At 44.2% G+C, this 21,597-nt stretch overlaps 1 protein-coding gene across 1 annotated transcript in view; it reads left to right on the forward strand.

Annotated features, from left to right (window-relative positions):
* The window catches only part of BCL2 (B-cell CLL/lymphoma 2), a 92,843-nt gene that overhangs the window by 450 nt on the left and 70,796 nt on the right, over window positions 1–21,597 (forward strand). The window contains exon 2 of the mRNA XM_008950345.1: window positions 1–144. Coding sequence (XP_008948593.1) covers window positions 1–144 — 144 coding nt within the window. The remainder of the gene's footprint in view (window positions 145–21,597) is intronic.

A 21,597-nucleotide genomic window follows, 5' to 3' on the forward strand; every position in this document is an offset into this window, starting at 1 on the left:
GTGGCCTTCTTCGAGTTCGGAGGTGTGATGTGTGTGGAGAGCGTCAACCGGGAGATGTCTCCCCTTGTAGACAGCATCGTCTCCTGGATGACCGAGTACCTGAACCGGCACCTGCACAACTGGATCCAGGACAATGGAGGCTGGGTACGTCCTGTCGTTGCTCGTTGCCTCTCCAGCTCTGGCCCGTGGCCGATGGGGCTCTGGGGTGGGCAGTGTGTGGGGGGCTGCGGCGCAGGCACCCCTGCCCGTTGGCGGTGACACGCCAGGCAGACACGTGACAAACGTGGGATCCTGCTGCTGCGGGTGGCAGGTGGCTGCTGATGCCAGTGTCTACAGCTGTGGTGGTGACTGGGTCGGGGTTTTGTGGTGTAAGATGTGTCTGGTGTGAAAAATCTGTCTTTGTCTTGAGATGAAACAAAGGTGCTGGGAGCCGCGTCTGTGGAATGATTCTGGAAAATGAGTATTTGTTGTGATCTGTTGGGTGACTCTCTTTCTGGGGTAGAGGTCACCTTTGGCAGGGGCTGGCCTCAGCATCGTCCAGAAAGGGAAGATTTCCACTTGTGGAAAATGGACAGCTTTTACACTGGTAGATAGTCAGAAGCCTTTCCTTTCTCTCTCTCTTTCCAAAATAACCACATTGAAATTGGAAGAGTATTTCTTTCCTTTTCTCCTGTATTAATTGATAGGGTAACAAAATGTAGTCCCAGCTGCTCTCCTGCAAACAAATGTGTTGTATGTGTAAAGCTTATACTTCAGTTATACTGAAGAAAAAACTTTACATATGTGCTGAGACTGGCATAAGCCACCTAGAAATGGAGGTCAGCTAGGCTGGACATGGGCAATTTCAGGTCCAGTCCCCTGTGAAATACAGAGAGCTGACTCAATTACACAGCACACCTTTAAGAAAGGTGTGTGTGAAGGAGTGTAAAGTACAGTGTAAGTGTCCCAGTTATTATGGTTTACAAGCCTGGTGTTTGTGAAGCACTACTGCATTAAATTCCCAACACTGGGTCTCTTGTTAAGTCGTCGTTAGGCTCAGTATCGTGCCACCCACGTTGACATCTCTGTTAAAAAATGAGGATGCTGCCTTCCCACTGCTGCACACACCTGACAAAGAGGTCTGTGTGCCCAGGGATACAGGGCACACCTACATGCTGCTGTTACAGAGCGAGAAAGGCTTTGGGACCCTTTTCTCAGCAGAAATCCACGTTGTGCATCTCCCAGAGGAGTGCTGCAGGTCCCTGGTGAAAAGTCATGTTGGAGGCTGGATCATTCCCCTGCTCTCCCCTTATTCCACCACAAAGGAAAAAAAATCAACATTCATGGGGCCAGAAGGGGGAGCAAAAAATATGCATACATATGTATGCATACATATACAGGCTCACACACTCACATAAAATGACTCAAGCACTTAGTGGTTGGGACCACACTTGGGAAAGGGAGACCTATCCCCTGATCCCCCATTTCATAGGTCACTGTGGGGGGTTTGTTGCTGGTTTTGTTTGTTTGTTTGTTTGCTTGTTTTTTTCAGTGAAGCAGATAACTGTGGGAAGAAGAAAGTCTGCAAACAGTTCAGGCCTTTGGAGACCTTGGCTGAGTGGAAGATGAGCAACTTAAAGGGTTAGGGATTTTGTGATTGCACTTCTGGGCTGGGGTGCCTAACTTGTGTATAAGCCCCTCCTTAGGCTGGAAGCCCATTTGCAGAGCTGGGACCCTCAACTAGCTCCAGAGCCAGTGAAGACATTCTGTTCAGTCCAGTCAGCTTTGTATCAAATTTGTAAGCATGCTGGAGACATATTGTCCTGCAAGTGTATTGTGTAAAGAGAAACACATTCATTGTATAATGAATAAACCCAAGAATGTGAAAAGACAGGTGTTATCAGGCATGATTGACCAGATGAGGCAAGTGCTGGAGCTATTTCTTGAGTGTTAGGAGTACAAGAAACTCAGAATATAAACACTGACTGCCTTTAAAAGGAAAAGATGCTTCTTATCGATAGCCATTGAAGTTGTTTATTGAGCCTTCCTATAAACAAAAGCTCCAGAGTTTGGATGTATGCAACGTCATTTACTGCTGTGGGTTATTTGTAATGCATACATGGAAGATGATGTGCAAAATATTACCCCAGGGTGGCTTTTGCCTTTCTGCCTGGTAAATGGCTGTTAGCTTTGAGCTATGGGATTATTAAACACAGGCAAAGCCATCTACCTGGTTACAAAGAGCAAAAGACTGACGTGAAATTGCAAACAGAGCTTGCAGGATCCTTTCTTCAGACAGAAGAAATCAAGGAAGGCATGGGGTGGGGGATTTTTCTTTTTCTTTTTTCTTTTTTTTTTTTTTTTTTTTTTTTTTTATTTATTTCAGGATCTGTCAGTGGGAAAGGTTGTTTTAATATATGCGCTCAGTTTTCAGTTTGGCACTTGCACCATATCCCATGTACAAACCTTATTAAAGCACCATAAATGGCTGTTCTGAAGTAGCTGATCACCTTGTGGGTAGTGAGGTTTTGTAGGACCTCAGCATGGCTGCCTGAAAGATCTCCCTATCATGCAGATTCCTGCAACAAGCAGGACTGCTGGCTGTTGTATCCTCCTCATTCTTTATGTTGTGGCTCCCCAGTATTTTGTGGAGTGATAATTTTATTAGAGGCTATGTAGTAGTAGAGAAGAGAGCATCAGAGTTAGTCACATGCATACACTACACTGTAAGTTGGACAGCACATGCTTTGAGTGTTGTGTGGGCTTAGACTCAGATCTGAAGTTGGGTTGATATCTCTTTCTTATTTATGTGTTTGGTTTCAATCAATTCTGGAAGTTGGCAATGTATTTCCAGGACATGGATTCTTTATATTGCAAGGAAGAAAGAAAACGAAGAAGGGAAAAAACATATTGAAGGGCAGGTTGGAGGGGAATATAGCTGTTGGAGTATAAATTTTGGACATTAGACATGACTGTGAACGATGTCTGGGGATTGCTAATAACTTTACACGGAATGGTGGGTTTGTTTGAAACTTAGAAAAAGCAACAGATGGGGACTGCCTGCATGGAGGCTGTGTTATTAGCTTGTGGTTCTGGTGGCAAATAATTTCAGCTTTCAAAGATTGTCACATTGCAGGATACTGCAATATTGTACTTTGACCTGGTAACATCTTAGTTGCATAACAAAAGAAATAAGAGGAGAACCAGCTCATCTGTGCAATTTCATGCTAGTTGGTATAATGTATGCTTTCTGATTGGCAGCTTGATAGCTTCATTTCGTATTTCAGAGCCTGGTGTTTCAGCTGCAGAAGGACTGGCTTGGCAGTGGGCTGTCACACTTGGCGACTTTTGTCTTTGACGTAGGGAACATTGAAGTGATGCAGCTGGTGCGGCAGAAATAACTGTGTTTGTCATGCAGTGATGGGCTCCCTCTTTGTGCACACAACTGTTAAAACTTACATGGGAGCTGTTCTCAGCTCTGGGCACTTCCAGTCCAACATAAAGCTTCCTCCCCAGACTGTTCAAGAAAAATCAAAAGCTTGAGAACTATAGAAGAAGGAGAGAGACACAGGCACTGTCATATAGTTGTAGAGAAGTACATCTTTGATTTAAAGAATATAAAGAAGCCTAGGTGAAAGAAGCAGTATCATGATGAAAATTCATCCAAGAAAGCATAATTTTAAATGGCAATATTTACATGTGAACCGGGAATGTGATAGTCATGCATTTTCATCTAATTCTGTTCTTGTATTGCATTTCTTCATTCTGCTCAAGAATTAAGGCCAGATATGGAGAACGATGTAGATGTCCTTAGATGGAACATAAGCACATACATCCTCTAAGTGCCTGTCCAGGACAGTGGCAGAAGTCCCCGGCATCCCACCATTCCTCACCCAAGCCAACTGGGAGCAACTCCTGCCTTTAGACAGGGGAGCTGCTTGACACGCTGCAGGGAACACCATTACCAAATGTGTCCTAAAGCCAGCAGGCATCCTCTGACATGGCTTTTGCCACTCACTCCTTTGCTGACTGCTTGCCCCGTTAGGAAGGATATTATCATTAATATATTATAATTAACACATGAGCCAGATCCCTCCCTCTGGTCTTAGGTAGTATGTAAGAGATCCAAGGTGGCCCACCAGTGGAGGAATGAATAGACCAATGTATTCACTCACAACACATAATGCAGCAAAGAAGGGAGCAAGGTGATTCCAAAAGCAGGCCATAGGGGAAGGAGTAAGCCAGGCTTTCAGTCCAGTCCCAATCCTATAGTAATTGCCAAGAGAAAGCTTCATAAATCTTCCTCCTGTCTTGATCTTGTCCCACCATTGCAAGGAACTGTACTTGTAGTGGACCATCAGGGAGTCCTTCCAAAAAACTGCAATGCATACACAGTACATCTGCTATGTAAGTAAACTTCCCCAACTCGACTGCAAGGGGAGCCAGCTAATATGATCAACTTGGAGGTGGGACAGGATGTTAACTCTGAAGGTAGGGGCACCTGGTGGTGACCTCCTAATTGGTTCCCACCGAAGGCTGGCCAGATCCTAGGTGAAAAGCAGTCAGGAGGGTCCTTCTTGTGTGGTTGTGGACAACATCTGTATGCCAACCCTCATTTGGGGCTGGGGGTTTAAACCCCAGCACCTTACTCACATGCCATCTTCATGTGCAAATGTAGATGGGGGAAGCTCCTGCTTTTCCTGGTGGCGCCTTGGTTAAAGCACTCTCCTGAGGTAATGGGAGACTTGCCTAAGGGACCTTCTCCAGCTTGGGGTGGGGTTTAACACCCACATCTCCAACATCTTGGGAGGCTTTGCCTGCCAGATGCCTGCTGGTTTTGCCAAGGTGTCCTTCCCATTGGCAGCTGGGCTCCTCCTTTTGCAGGGGTGAGGTTTCATTTGGTGGAGGAGGAAGAGCCAGGGTGTCTAATTCCTGTTGTCTGATGTGTTTTCTTACATGACTGTCCACAGGCAAGTGCATAAATGCTTCTTGGACCAGCAGGTAGACCCTAGGTTTCCCTTCTGGGTTCACTGCTCTAATCACTGAGCTTCCTCTTTATTTTTTTTTTTTTCCTAGTAAATCATTAATGTTCTTTGCTCAGTGACACACCTTGTAAAGGAGGTATGGAGAATCACTGTGCCCTGTGATGGTCCATAGCCCCCTCATGGAGGTGAGGGACGGCAAGTGTGTCTGCCTCCAGGACAGTGCTAGAGGTCGTGGATACCAGTGTGACATAGGACCCTTCCCCTCTACGTGCATGGGGTACTGACCAAAATCTCATCCAGTTTGGGCTCTGGAGCTGCTCTCACAGCAGCTCAGCCATGCATCTTGCTTCTTTTGCAAGTCAAAAGCCCATTGCTCATCTGGCATAGGACAGTGACTTGCTCAGAGCCAGATGCCCCGTGCTGGAGCAGAGGTGCTTTGAGTCTCTGTAGCAGTGACATACAGCCTTGTAAGAACTCAATCCCCAGTGGGCTAACCCCAAGTCACTCTTTGACTGATAAAAGGAAACTATCTGAAATCCACTCAGTTAAATAAATGAATGGGCAGTTTCGGGTGTTACACCTTCTATGTCCTTTGCCAGTTTTTGTGGCTTTGTGGGTTTATAAGTGAATTCTCAAAATATTATAAAAATATTTTTCTTTTTACTGTTCACTGAAGAGTGAGAAATTAATTCTGTGGAGGATCTGTGCCGAAGCAAATACAAGAACTGGAGCAGAAAGAGAAAATGATTGTGGTTCTCTAGTCCGTTTTGTTTATAATAACTTTCTCTGTAATCTGCAACAATGTTAGGTTGCATATTTTCTCAGAAGTCTCATATTTGTTTTCTAATTAAAAAAAAAATTGCTGAGAAAACCATGATGTATTGACTCTGACCTTTAAAATTTTAGAGCTAGAGGTCTTGGTTGTGGAGATGATGTCATTTGCCTTGATCTGGCAAAGAACAGTAAAGTTCAAACAGCAATCTTATTAAAATGCTCTACTTTACTTTCAGTATTGAGAAAGAAGTTAGTCCTGTGCCTGCATAAACACAGGCCTCTCTTGAGTTGTTGTGTTTGCTCTGCTGAGCAGTAAGTAGGTTATTTTTTCAAGTAAATAGCCTGAAATTTCGAGTTGGTAATCCATGAAGAAAATGCAGATGGATTTTTGTGCCAAGGCACAGGTGTTTCCATGATGGCAAAGCGTGGCTCTAGCAGGAGAACCACAGGATCTGTGCAGTGATGTGTGAAATTGCATGCGGAGTAGAAGGAATTTCTCAGTGGCCCCTTACCAAGGCCTAGGCTTCCAAAGGCAACGTGGGAGCTTTGTGCTGCATCACCAGCAAACATCAGGCCCTTGTTCCTGGTGTAGGTGTCCTTGATGAGGATGAGAGGATCATCTTTCATTGGATTGGACCTGGGATGGATGGTAGGTGGAGAAATGGGAGCTGTGCTCAAGCGTTGCTCCAAAATCTGTGCTGTGGTTTTGATCTCGTTTGATGGTTTGTACCTGGCACACCAGGGAGCCAGCCTCACACTCTGCCACCACCACCGAGGGATGCCAGGCCCAGGGCTCCACCCCATTCTTCTCACTAAAGCCAGCTGCCAGCAATCTTCCTCTGTCCTTATTGCCCTTCATGCTCCACAGCCATGTTGCCAGGCGAGTCTGCAGTGTTTGAGCCCCATGGTCCTACCCAGGGGCTGCCAGTGGGGTGGTGGGTCCTTGCTCCTGGTCTGGGTCGGCAGCTTTGGCAGTTGAGCTGCCATAACTAAAAAACGGTGTGATGGGTCTGATTAAATAACAGCTCTCCTGTGGCAAAGTGTTGGGTTTGGGTGGGTTGGTTGGTTTGTTGGTTTGGTTGGTTGGTTTTGAGGGTTTTTTTGGATGTTGAATTTCCATCCCTTTTGGTGGTGGGGGTTGCAGTGAAGGGTGGGGCTAGGCAGGGGTGAGCGTGCAGCCGTGTTCCCCATGACATGGTGCCTGGGCACACTCCCCCTCCTGTTGCATGCATGCTTTTATTTGACGGGTGTCTGTTTCTTCACCCGTTTCGTCCTTCTGCTTCATGGAGGGCTGGCAGCCTCCAGCTTTCTGGAGGCTTTTCTGACCATCTCTTTCCATCACCACTGCAGGCACCAGGAGCTGGCTGCCAGAAGCAGTCCTGGGTGCTGCTGCCCAGCCACCAGCCGCAGTGTGCACCGAGTCCACCCCTTCCCATCTCCCTCCCTGCTCTGTTTTATTTTCCTCCAGGCCATTGGGAGGGTGGAGCCCAGCCCTGCTTGGTTTGTTGGGTTTTTTTTTAGAATAATTTATTTATGAGCACCTCGTGGCTGCTCTCCTGATGATTTAGTAATAATAGTAACACTTGTTTCTCAGTGGCAGCAAAATACTGATTATTTCTGAGGGCAGTACCAGCCTGTTTTATTCTACATTTCATATATAATAATAGGGGGGATGAAGATGTGTGGTGCTATAAATCTTCTCTTCCCCAGCAGGATAACATCCAGGCCTTCTTGGCAAACACGAATGCTGATGACAGATTTGAGGGATTTTTATTTTACTCTGGCTTTCAGTCTCATTAACAATCTGATGGCTTTTTTTCTTTTCTTTTTTTTTTTTTTTTTTTTTTTTTTTTTTTTTTTTTTTTTTTTTTTGTTGTTGTTCCTGGAAGACTATGGAACTGGATAGCTTTTCTAAATGCATCTAAAAGTGTGGAATTTATTTTCTGTTGTTTTATCCTAATGTTAGTTTGCTGTCATAATTATTGTATATCAATAGACTTTGCTAAATCCCCCTCACTGGAGAGTTCCTTGCAGGTTTCTGGCTTGTACAGTGAATGAATAAGAAAACAAATCTGATTTTAGAAAATGTTGCCATTGACTTCAATAGGAACAGGAAGAGACTTAGTTGGACAATTGTGGTTATATTTACTTTGTATATGTTGCAAGAAAAAGAACTAATAGAGAAAAACAGCCTTTTCTGCAACACATGATTAACCTTTGGGAGCTGTTTTCATGGGAGAGCTGTGAGTGGAAGTACCAAGTTGCATCGGGGAAAGGTTTAGGTATTTGTAACGGTAGGGAAACATCTCTACTTCTATTCAAATACAGTTGCTTGAAAGGGCAGTCATACACCTTGGGGCAAACTTCACATCAGCTCCTGAAACCACTAAGTGCTGAGGGTAGACCTTTCTCTGAGGAATACTATTTCAAAATGGTCTATTACATTGCTTCTCCCCCAGAGCACCTGGTGCTGGTTGGTGACTGGGGATACTGGGATGGATGCTTCCCTGGTGTCATCCATCTGGGGAAAGCTTCTTACTTCTCTATGTGTTTTGTAAAGGTAACTGTAAATGTTATGTTGCTAAGAGCACCCACATCCCTAAATTTAACCCTGTGCTGACTTACAAATTGCCACGTTTAGTGTTAGTTAAAAGAAATAGTCAGCATCCATCAGTGCATACATCACTTTTTTGCCATTTTATTTTACTGAAGCTTAAAAGGGATGATTCCATTTTGTTGATTGAAAAGGCAACTCAGTGGGTTTAAGGGTACTTCTATGAGTAATCCATGTATGTGGGCTAGGTAGAGTCAGAAAGAAAAGGCCCCATTTTCCCCAAGTAGTGATTGAAAGAAGCTGTTGCACAATTGTTCGAGAAAGCAACTGGGAGTCAAAACTCAACTTCCTCTTCTAGGCTGTGTTACTGAGTACGTGATGGGATATGGGGCAGATCACTAATATCTCTCTTTTTCAGTTAACCCAGCTATGAAATCAGTATTCTTGCTAGCTATACAGTACAACAGGTCTGGGATATGTATTGTTCCCACCATGCTATCATGAATTGGACTGATGGTTTTTAATTTAAAAAAAATAAGTCATAAAAGGTACAGCGTTGAACAAAATGTCTGTCATGGTGATTTGGGGCTTGTAATGCTACAGATTTGAATTTTGTTCTGTTTTATTGTTGCTGGAGCTTGCTATCCTGGAAAAGAGCAAAGTGGGTCAGCTTGTAAAACTACCTGGGGATGAGATTTGGGTGGAGAGAGGAGGAAGAGGAAAGAAAGAAAAAAAATAAAGGAAATTAGGCTTAAACTTTTTCAGCTCCACTGTTCGGATGTGTTTAGTGATGTTTGTGATGGAAACAGATTAAAACAGATCAGCTTCGGGTGTTGATTTCTAGTTTTTATTTAGAAAAAGAGTGAGCAGTGTGAGGAATGGCAACTGACAATGTTAGTGTTTTCCTTTATGCATCAGCACAGTTCATTGAGTGTTTCAAGAAGGAAATTGTCTTTCCTTTTCCATTCCTACCATATGTAAAAGTTCTCTGTGGCACTTCCAGGGAAGGAACAATAAGCTGTTACATTCACCCATAAAAAGTATCTTCATGGACATGCATTCATTTGCTTCCATTCACAAGCTTCATTAAGTGTTCAGATACAGGCAGAAAAAGAATTTAATTTTTTTTTTTTTTTTAACAGAGTAGTAATCGAGCCTTTGGACTTGACCATGAAGTTGATGTTAGTTTTAATTGTCTTGCTTAGGAGACAGAATTCCCGTTGCGTGCTCTGAAGAGACTTGTGTGAGTCACTGGAAAGTCAGGATAGGACCTTGAACAGGAGGCCAGTGAAATGGAGTCAGTAGCAATTTTTTGGCAGTATCCATGCTAAAAACAGCAGTATCCAGCCTCATATAAAAGTGAGCATGTGGGCAGACTCAAAAAGGGGTCTATGAAGTGTCATGGAAATCTTGATTGTAGTGGATGGTTGGGCACATCTGTGCAGCAATGGAAAACTCTAGCAAGATCGCCTTGGGTTTTGCCTTGAGAGTCCTCCTCAGCTTCTGTGGGCATCCTTGCTGTAAGGGGAACCTGTCTTGAGATGCTACAAACTGCAGACAGTGCTTGCATGGGCCAGGGGTGGTGGTGTCCCACCAGGACTACAGCAGTTTTCTAGAGGTGGTCCTGTTCAACTTGAGTCAGTAAAGCTGCACCTCTGCCTCAGGGGCGAGTTTATGAGCCTCCCTGGTGCTAAAGGACCACGAGACAAGGGGCTTGCCCTCTGCTCTTCAGCCTGGGTGGCACAAGTGTGGAGGAAACCTGTCAAGGCACCTCTTAGTACATTTTTCATATCTGTTGAAGTTGACTGTTTCACAAGAGAGTAGTGTATTTATTCTGTAAGCAGTTGGATTTTTTTGCTTTTATAAAAAAATAATTTTCTTTTACCCCACCCAGCAAGAAGGATGCTTAGGTCATGGCAGATATCCTGCAGACTGGGACTTCTGTGGCAGTTTAATGGGCTGAAGGAAGAGGTAGGACTGACATGTGGGTTTGTTCTAGAAAACTTGCTCTCTTTTTTTCCCTCTCTGCTCCCTTCTCTCCCCTCTGCAGACACAAATACAACATTCGCACGAACAAAACTGTTTAATTTTGGTGACTGCCCTAGAGCTAAAACTGACAGTAGGAGAGGAGCTGTTTGGTTTGCAGTTGCTGACAACTGGAATAAACTACCTGTTCTCTTGGAAGGGACAGACAGCCGGCTTGTTTGGCTTTGAGGGCACTGATTCCTGAAGAAACTCCTCTCAAGAAAACATTACTGGAACTGTGGCAGCTTGCTGTTACTCATTGCTCTTTATATGTAAGGCTCCAGGTATGATGGAGAAACACTGCATGCAGCTATCCCCTCTCTCTCTAGTTGAAATGCTTCTGTTGAGAGCAGTGCTTCATTGTGAAAGGTCTCTGTCACCAGCATCTTAGGAGAGACTTAGGATCCCACTAAAATAAGTTTCCTGTGACCAAGGTCCCTACCAGGCTCGTTTGGCAGGAGATCTTTGGTATAGCTAAAGGACCCGAGTTCTCAAAACGCTGCCTTGAAGCAGTGAAGGCTGGCTGATGAAGTTAGATATTAAATAATTTTGCAGTGACTAGTTTTACCTCTGGCTGTGTAAGAATGTCAGCCTTATTATTTTGCCATTTCTCAGAAGAAAATGGCAGCACTCCCATTTCCTCTTCTCCTCCCTCAGGGCCTGCCACCTTTTTTTTTTCTTTTTTTCCCTCCCAGGGCCACTAGACAACATGCAAATTGTTGTTAATAGGGCCAGAACAATACTATGCTGCCAGTGAGATCGTTAGGATCAAAGCCATCACGTGCCAGCCCTGTGTGATACTAATCTTGGCCATGTCTGCCCCAGGCTTTGGAGGTCAGGCAAAATGGGGCTGTGAACCATGGACCTGAGCAGGACCTGTCCCTGCACCTACCCTGCCCCGCAGTGGGATCTGGCTGGACTCTGCCTGGGGACTCTCCTGACCCCCCCAGCAAGGCTGGTGCACTACAAGGCACCAGGTCCTTGCTCTTCCTTTCCTTCAGCTTCATTAGAGGTCCTGTGGAAGGGTCAAGTTCTCCCCTGGACAGAGACCTTGCAGACTGCTTCCCTCCTTCTCTCCCTTCCCCTGCTGCTTCAGAGAGGCATCTTTGCACTTGAGAAATGAGAAAGCACCACGGGGCTCATTTTAACGTGATGTCCCACTTGAAATATGGGGATGCATGGTGGTGAAAGGGTGGCTGTGGGGCTGGGGCTTGCTAAAGGGCAGATGGAGCACTCATCCACGCTGAGCTTTGGTGCAGAGTCTCCAGAGGACAGGGACAGGTTGGGGGAGCTGTGCTGAGGATACTCTACTCCCACATCTCCTTCCTGTGGCCCAGACCCTTCCTCCTGGATAGCCTGGGAGTCCTCCCACAGAGTGACGTGCTAGCAATGAATGTTTTAACATTAGTTCTATAAACTACATGGACTGTCTGCCACACCCTGGGGGAAAGGCAGGACAGGTGCTTCCAGACCCTGGCATTGGGATAGTTTCTATGTCTGCCTTTGCTTTAAAATAATGGGGTTTTGTCAGTGGGATTGTTGAGGAAGGAAATTAAGGTATTTGCAAGGCTTCTTTTGCAACACCTTTACAAGGAGGTGGCTGTGACTATATTTAAAAGTGAATATAGGGGAGGAAAGATTAATGTACCTCCAACATCACTGACTGAAGTAAAAATAGAGTACACTGGACGTCTCTGTCAAAACTGGGGTTACAAGTTCCCTACAAGACCTGCTGAGAGGTGATGACCACCGCCACAGAGCAAGGGCTGAAATCACTGCCTTGGTTGCACTTTTAGACAGGATGAGTCCCTGGTGTCATATCACCCTGTGTTTTGGTGGATGAACAAAATTTAAAAGGAATACCCTGGATTTCATAAAGTTCTCCAAGTAGTAGTTTGGGTCTTTTTTGTTCTTTCTTCCTCTTTTTGATCTTGCTGGGGATTCTGCTAGCTCCCCAGTGTTATGAACCCGGATGTGCTTACCTTTAGGAGGTAGCAGTAGCCTTGCTGAGGTCTCTGACTTCAGGGGAAGCAGGATGAGAGGGCTGAAGCAGAAAGTGAAACTCTTTAAAACAAAAATGCAACAGAGCAGCTTTGTTTCATTTTCCCAAATGAGCATAATGCATAAAGTAAACAGTTGGCACAAATGACTAATACAGGTTTGTCAGAGGGTTGATCAAATCCTTGCTGAATTCAGCAGTATTTTTTTCATTAATTTCAATGGGGTTTTGCATCAGATCCGTTGCAAGGTAGGCAAGAATACTTTTTGAAAGAAAAATGTAATTTAAAAAAAATGTGGAAAATTCTCTCCCATTCTACCTCCTACATGTTTCTATTGTCAAACAGTCACTGATCTTATTTTAGACTTGACCTTCATGTTCTTTCCACAGCACACAGGCTGAATGACATGTTATTCAAGTTCTCAGACAATATTATGATATATCTGCTTTTATATTTAGCCGTAACTTTTATTCTCCTTATAAACAAACCCACCTAATGCAACCACCACCTATCCAGGGAAAGTATTTCCATTCCCCTCAGTTTAATTTGGACAAATTTGGCATGAAAACATTCAATAGTTCCATAATAACCTTTGCAACAGGATGCCTGCTGTGCTGACATGCAGGTCTAGAGCAACTTGTACCATGTGCCAGGAAATTGCATTCTTAAGAAAAATCTAGACATAAATTCTGAACAATCAACACTTAACTTTTGAAAAGTCTGGCAGCAAGCTGTTATCTGCCTCATGAGTTTTTGCTTTAATAGCTTTGTATTTTCTGAGCTCTGTCTCTCTGTCCTTTATGCAGGCCGTATGCCTCTGCCCGAAGTAGGCTGTGCCATGTGGAGTGATAGGGCAGCTAGCTGTTTCTTTCTGGTTCTTGTGTGCCTGTGTGCTCCAGCAGTGCACCTTGACACAGTGAGGAGGTGATTTCTTACCAGAAGAAAGCAGAGCTTAGCTGGAAGTTGCACAAACGGGCATTTAGCTGTCAGCATGGATTCACCCAACAGGAGCTTGATGGGTTGCAGTGCAGTTCAGCCTTGCCTCCTAGCCCAGAGAAAAGGAAAGGGGATGGGGAGAGATGAAGTACCACCATACCCGACTGTCCTAGATCAGCCAGGAGTGTCCTTCACCCTGGGACAAGCCAGTTTGCTAAAATATGAGGGGATGGAGGAATAAACTGACTCAAAGGTGAGAAAAAGTTTTCCCCGCCTTGAGATCTCTGAGCACTTTGGTCCTGTTGTTCATCTCACTGGAAATGGAGCAAGCAAACAGCATCGTAAGGAAGCCCATCTTCCAGAACTGCTGCCAGTTTGACTGGAAGGTTCCATGACTCTCAGCTGTTCCCAAAACCTGACTTGCTACTACTTAAGGGAGCAACAGCACGGCTGTTAGACCTTTACGTGACTCTCTGCCAAAACTCAATAGATGCGTGTTGAATGTTACACCAGGAAAACAAGGGTCGTTGTAGATAGATGCTGTTGCATCCATGATCTTTGCTTCTAGGAGATTGCAAGGAAAACTGACAAAACACACAGAGCTCTTTGAGAAAGGAAAAAAAAAAAACCCAACTTTTTTTTTTTTAAGAGTTCAGTAAAGTCACTTTAATGGGCAAAACATTAAGTGAGATTCTAGGAGGAGACGCAAAGGGAATGTTCCATGGATATGAACTTGAAGCAAAATTAAGGTCTGTGAAGCTGTGTGAACTGAACCCCATCAGGGAAGGCTTACTAAAACTTGGGCCAGGAAAAATTACAGTGCTCTATAAATAGCTAAATTGAAAATTGAATGCATTTGTATGTGTGAATGCACATATCTCTCTCTGAGGTCATGCATGTAAAAGAAATCCAGTAGTACTTCATGTGTTGTTTTTTTTTTTTTTTTTTAAGTAGGGGAAAATGTTTCAATAATTTTTTAACGTTATTTTTTCCTAGAGACAGTACATTACGTTCTGTCCTTAAGGCCAAAAACACAAAGTGCCTATTTTCATGAGAAATCCTACAGAACAAGGAAGGGAAAGTACTACACAGTGTAGCAAGGGTATAGTAGCCGTTCCACACTGATTACACGTCCAAGCAAAGCCTGCACTAGAAAACTCAAAAATGTATTAGAAGCAGAAAAGATGTGTGAAGTGTTTCCTATTCCCTCCCACACTTAAAAACAAGCAAGCAGGGAAGTGGCCATGGGGTTTAAATTTAGCACCTTGTATTTGATAATAAGGCTGAATTTCAGTGGCAAGCAACAAGCATGTTATGTACACACTAGATTGAAGACTTCCTCTGCTCCCTCAAAACTTTCAGTTATTTTCAGTATGTTAAAGTAGTCCACACACAAACCAGCAGTGACTGGAAGCACAGAATAATGCGGTAGATATTCAGGGACTGAAGCAGCTGAAATGAATCCCAGCCTGAATGGCTCCTTAATTAAAGTGCAAAACCAGTTTTAGTTTTCTACCAATAATTTGTGATCCGAATCTGACTCCCTTGTTACCTTTTAATACCTTTAATTCATCCTGCAATGTTCAAACAATGAATGAAATCGGTCTTCTGGAAAAAAAAAAAAATCTTTTTTTCATATGGAATTCAAATTAATTAAACAGTATGTACAGTTGTTCAATTTGATTTAAGAGCAAGATGCAGTCTGGAAAGTAATGCCCTTATACCATGAGGGAATAAAATTTGTATTCGAGTCTCCTTTGCTGGCTTTTTTAATCGTTTATGATAGCATCAGTAGCTTGGTAAATGATGTAATGGGAGTTAAATCAGGATGACCAACATAAACATCTGTCAGTGCATGTGAACATTTGATGTATGACCCTAGGGTCAAGTGCAACAGTCAGTTTCTTGGCAAATCGTCCTTGGATGTCAGCGTTGCTGGAGGCTGCAGGATCGCATGCTGGAGAGGATACACAGGCCATCTACTCTGGACTGTTAGCCAGTAATTGGGTGTGTGATCTGGCTGGCTGGTGTCAGGCATATCACTTTGCAGTGTGTCCCCTGCAGTTATTCACTGTGGGCAGAATTCACCCCAGTGCCGAGGGTCAGGGCAAGGCATTGGCATTGTGGTGCCTCTCCCAGTGAGCCTCAGCTGGCATGAGGTGATGAGTAGACTTGTGCTGGTCCTCCAGCTGCAGGAGAGGTTTACAGAGGTAACTGATACTATTCTTGGTAGCCACATAGACTGAGATTCACAGTCAAAATTTGTACCCAAAAAATCAACCTTAGTGTTTTGTGATCATAATATCAGAGGAATCATTTCCTAGGTTTGGATGGTGCTGGTGTTAGGTTCATTCAAAATCATCTCGTCGTCATGTTCTTGCATGGATTTGTAATTTTCTGAAAGCAAGCTGGCTCGTGTGTTCCATTTTCTTTCTTTTTCTTTTTTAATGAGATTCTTATGGGAAGCTAATAGTATCTAATATGGACAAATGTGTTCATCATTGAATGTATATGCTCTCCACAGAAATGAACAGAAAGGATATGAAAAAAAAATGTGTTGCAGAGGAAGCGTAGAGCTAAGTAATAGCTGCCTGCTATTTTTTGGATTAAATTGCTCTTTGAAAGCAAGTCCTTGGTGCACAGGTAGCACAGGTGAGAAACGCTTCACTGAGGGACGGCTCTGGCCTCCCTGTCATCAGCAGGAGCCTCAGTGTGCACAGTGGCTGGACACAAAAACCATGGCTGGCACACGTGCCCACCACTGAGAGCAGCTTTGCTTTAACACCTGCAGTTATGGGAGAACTGTTCCCATTCACACTACATCCTTGCTGTTATAAATGTGGTTGCTTTCACACAAAAAATAGGCACGTTTAGCTATTTTACTCCTTTTAATAATTTCAAGGTACTGCATGCTTACTGTTTACTGCAAAAGAATGGGCCAATACAAACTGCACAGGGTTCAACAAGTCACAGTGCCAGGTCCTGCATCTGGGTCAGGCCAGTCCCAGGCACAATTACAAACTGTGTCCAGAGCTGGCTGAGAGTAGCCCTGAAGAGAAGGACTTTGGGGTGTTGATTGACAAGAAGCTCAATGTGAGCCAGCAGCGTGCTCATGCAGCCCAGAAGGCCAACTGCATCCAATGCATCAAGAAGGGTGTGGCCAGCAGATCAAGGGAGGTGATTGTCCCCTTTTATTCTGCTCTTGTGAGACCCCACCTCAAATACTGCATCCAGTTCTCGTGTCCACACTATAAAAGGGACATAGATCTGTTGGAACTAGTCCAGAGGAGGGCCACAAAGATGATCCAGGGGCTGGAGGATCTTTGCTATGAGGAAAGGCTGAGGGCACTGGGATTGTTCAGCCTGGAGAAGACTCCAGGGGGACTTTATAACTGTCTTCCAGTACCTGAAGGGAACCTCCAGGAAGGCTGGAGAGGGACTTTCCACAAGAGTGTGCAGTGACAGGACGAGGGGAAATGGTTTTAAAATGAAGGAGAGTAGGTTTAGACTAGATCTTGGGAAGAAGTTGTTCAGTACAAGGATGGTGAGACTCTGGACTCGGTTGCCCAGAGATGCTGTGGATGCCCCTCCCTGAAGGTGACCAAGGCCAGGTTGGTTGAGTCCTCCTTGAGCATCCTAGTCTAGTTGAGAGGTGTCCCTGCCCATGGCAGGGAGGTTGTGCTAGATGATCTCTAGGGTCCCTTCATACATGAAGTTGCATAACACAGACATCTTATTGCTTATAAATATAATCTGGACTGTTTGCAACAAGAAAGAATAAGTTACATATTCCAGAGTTATTAGGATTTTTTTGAGGGGAAATGCAAGACGTTTGAGAATGCAACTTAAGATCCATTACTTAAAAATATTTTATCTCTCTAAAGAGGCACTACAAACTTTAAAAAAGTCATAATTAGCTGGATATGTTAAAATTAATAAAAGTGCCAGAACAGCACACGGTGATTCTAAATGAGAAGGAAGACTGCAGAAAGAAACCACCCCTTCTCACCCACAGACATGCCCACATGCACCACACATGCCCAATTTGTTTTTTACAAAGTGTGCTGTCAAGTGAATACTGCCAAGTTCCCTGTTTAATCAATTGCCACTTTTATTTGTGTGCTGTTGTATATAAAAGGAAATCTGCTTGTAAAGTCAGGCTTTTTAATAAGTCCTTCAAAAATGTTTAGAGTTCAAGGTAGAAGTAGTTCCTTTAAATGACTGAGCCAAACAGGAAAAAAATGGGAGTAAATTTTACCGAAGGTGAAATTCACTTCTGCTTATATTATGTATCATATATTTAAATTTCATGTTCAGACCTAAAAATTCGGCTTAAAGTGGAATGTCAGTAGTTGTCATCACTATTGGAACAGTGCTGACTGATTTGACAGCATGACATTTGGAGGCTGGCAGAGGGATGGTGTGAGTTGGTGGGTGGGCAGGGTGTGGGGCTGACTGGCTTCAGCCCTTTGCATGGTTGTGCCTGTGCCCTGGGAAAATTCTTGCAGTGGATTTTTCATTTCATGTTTTCCCTCCTTTCTCTTGTGTAATAAAACAACTACCAAGGGCCTGGATTCAACAATGTGTGTAGACTTGAAGCATCCCTTTGAAACTCCTGTCAACAGTTTCCCAACATTCAGCTAAAACAGTGAAACAACAGCACATGAGGATACAGAAGCAGAGATGAGAGCCTGTGCATTGTACTCACTCTGGTCTGCAGAACTGTCCATGTAACCCCAAAAAGCCTCTTCCTGTTAATGAGAACATTTCCTTCAACTGCTTTGCATTCCTGAAGCAGCCTAACCAGCTGTAACCCATGTTACCAGTATTTTCTGGGGGCTGGTTTTGCAAGTGCTGCTCAGAGCCTGTGTGGTGAGACACATCTTTCCAGTTCTGGGAGGCTCAGCTGGGAAAGTTTGTCCTTCCCCCATGCAAAGCTGGTAGGTTTGCATGTGCTAAGTGTGCCTGCCATCCTTGGGGATGTTGCCATGCCTTGCACGTTGTCTCTTGTCCTCCTGAAGCCACTCTTGAATGAGTGGAGCAGGGGTGTCCAAGTGACTCAAGTGTGATGATGCTACTCAGATGTGACTGAAGCCCAAAAGGTGGTAGAGGCATGAAGAGGAAGAAAGATAGCACTTGTCAGATAGCACGCATGCAAGGATATTTATAGGTCAATATTGCAGGTGTGGTCAGGAATGACATGATAATGGGACTACATAATCTCATTTCTTGAGCTGGAACAGTCTTAATCTGGACCCCTGGTATCATATGAGCTGGTTCAAGTCTAAGCTTTAGGTGTCTCAGCATAGGAAGGAGTTTGGTAAGTCCCGGAAGTGTCATTGGGGTGTATCCACTATGTAGGAAAGGCTACTGCTAGTGACAGAAGGACCCTGGACCTGGTGTCGTCCACATTTTTTTTGGAGGAATGGACAAGTGACAGCTGGACATGGCCTGCAGGCAAATAAATAATTTGACGCTAGGTATGGTACCAGTAGATGGTGCTGAAGAATGAATAGCACAGTTCCCAGGGTTTGCAGGGACCCATTAATACTTCTTGCTTGGGGGCATTTTACTAGCACCTTGAACGCCAGTCTTTGTGCGGATGCTGGACGCAATCTGGACCCTGAGGTGTGAGCCAAACAGTTTATTGACTGCATCACAAGCTTCAGTTTCTCCTGCTAAACTGAAGATATTTCATGTTTCAAAATTTTGCATGTTGCTAGTGTAACAATCCTTCTACTAAGCGTGCTCTGAAACTGCTTACTCACTAGCAGTAAACAGCATTATTTTAGTGGCTTATCCTAACCCCCAGCAGCGGCTGGTTTTCAGGGAAAGGCCAGCGTTTATCGGCCTCCTGCTATTGCCTCTGCCCTCCTGCCACGTCCTGCTCTTGGCTCAGACGCTCCGCAGTCCTTGTGGGCGTGATTCCAGTCCCAGCAGACTCTTACTTGACCTTGGTACACTTTTGAGTCAGATCTGAAGCCATCTTTTTTCACCTCGAGTTGTGTCCTACTTGCTCCAGGTCAGAGGTGATGGAGCTCATAACCGGGTAGGTTGTTGCTGTAGTGTTTTCCATTTGAGGTAGGAAACCGTCTGTATGAGAAAAATCAAAATAAAATTTGAGATTGTTTCATGAAAAATGACAAGGTCAATTATGACTGATTTTCCATGTTTAGCTTTATATGCTTTTAATGTTGAGTCTAAATTAGGCCACAGGAAAAGGATGGTCTGTCTTCAAAGAACAATTAAGCTGACTGTGCTCTTCAGATTCGTGGCAGGCAGCTGTGGGTGTAGCAGTAACTCTCAAGCTTTCTTCCATACTGGCATACAAGATGTGGGTGCAAGCTGGATGTTTTTGCTGTGTGGGAGTTTGGAGGAGAAGATTGGTAGAACTGGTTGGTGAAATTACCAGCAGTGCTCTAGAGCTGCCCTGGTAGTTTTAGAGGTGAACAGGCCAGAGGAAGCAGAGAAGAGGAAAGGCATCCCACATCCTACTCATACAGTTAAGTCTCCCTGGATCTTTATGGAGAGGGACCACGTTGCACAGATGCATGAAGACATTCTTTTTCACTGTTACCTGTCCATTCAGAATGGTTTCTTTAAGTAAGTAATTCTTGTTCCTTTGACTGAAATGCAGTTCAGCTTACGGGAGGCGTGTCTTGTACGTTTATCACACATTCACAATCCTTTGTGGGAAGTTTGGAAAGTAGCATTTATGTGGCTAACACTCCTGAATTAAGAAGGATCTCTGGAGACACAAGAGTGGGAAAAGAAAATGTTGTCTTAAAATGAATGAGTTGTACTTCAATGAGAGCAGCTCTGCAGAGAAGGACTTGGGGATACTGGTGGATCTGGGGATACAAGGCTGGACATGAGCTGGCAATGTGTGCTCGCAGCTCAGGTGGCCAACTGAATCCTGAACTGCATCAAAAGAAGTGTGGCCAGCAGGGCAAGGGAAGTGATTCTGTCCCTCTTCTCTGCTCTGGTGAGACCCCACCCGGAATACCGTGCCCAGCTCTGGAGTCCTCCACACAAGGAAGACATGGACCTGTTGGGTCAGGTCCAGAGAAGGGCCACAAAAATGATTAGAAGGATGCAACACCTCTCCTGTGAAGAAAGGCTGAGAGTATTGGGGTTGTTCAGCCTGCAGAAGAGAAGGCTCCAGTGAGACCTTATTGTAGTCTTTTAGTACTTAAAGAGGGCCTATAAGAAAGGTGGGGACAATCTTTTTAACGGCCTGTTGTGATGTGACAAGGGGTAATGGTTTTAAACGGAAAGAGAGCAGATAGAGGTTAGTTATAAGGAAGACATTTTTGACGATGAGGGTGATGAAATGCTGCAACATGTTGCCCACAGAGGTGGTAGATGCCCCATTCCATGTATGGAATTCCTGACCATGCCAGGTCAGTTTGGACAGGGCTCTGAGCAGCCTGCTCTAGTTGAAGATGTCCTTGCTCACTGCAGGGGGGTTTGGACTAGATGACCTTTAAAGGTCTCGTTCAGTCCAAAGCAGTCTGTGTTTCTATTCTGCTTAGCTGTTAAGTATGTCTTCTTGCTGTTTCTCATGCAATATAGTTTTAGAATTAAATTTAGAAAACATGACACTAATTTTCATGTACTTGTTTGCATGTTAACTTATGAAGACTCAACTTACATGCAAAATAAATAGCTTATTTTCCAAGTGAGAATACAGTTTTGTGTGTGAAAAGACATGTTCATGATGGATCGTGTGTTCACAGAGTGAGAGGCCGTGAAAATCACCAGTGATTTGGTTGTGTCCAAGCTGGAAGGTGGTACCACAGGGAGAGCTTCACGAAAATCCCTTGGGAAACCCATGGTGATTCTTCCAGATGAGACTCCTCTCTTTTATCTGTAAGGTTTTGTGGTGACCATTCTGATTTCCTAACAGCTTTTCATACAGCTCATCTGGGATAGTTAGTTGACCTCCACTGTTCATGTTTGGTATCCAGCAAACTGCATGTAGGTGGCTAATGTATCTCACTAGTCCATAGCTCAGCAGATTTCCCAGGATTTTTCCACTCACTTGTTATTCTGAAACAGGTACAGAGGAGCAGCTGTTCCTGAATGAGTCCATGAAACAGTAGTCTTTTTTTTTTTTTTTTTTTGGAAAGAAGCCATGTTGCTCCTGAGCAGTCTTTACTGTATTACAGCATTGGTTTTGGCTGAAGAGGAACAAAGCACTCTCATTGCAGAGCAAGAGTGGCAACTCACAGAGGAATTCAGAAAAAGCTGCTCTTCAGTATTCCCACATAAAGCCAAGCTCTATTCTTCCAGTGGGCTCTGTGGATGTGCTGCAGGGCTTGGTCTGGGGCTTCTGAAGACC

Source organism: Merops nubicus, unplaced genomic scaffold (genome assembly GCF_000691845.1).
Source record: "Merops nubicus isolate BGI_N331 unplaced genomic scaffold, ASM69184v1 scaffold7142, whole genome shotgun sequence".
Lineage (NCBI taxonomy): Eukaryota > Metazoa > Chordata > Aves > Coraciiformes > Meropidae > Merops > Merops nubicus.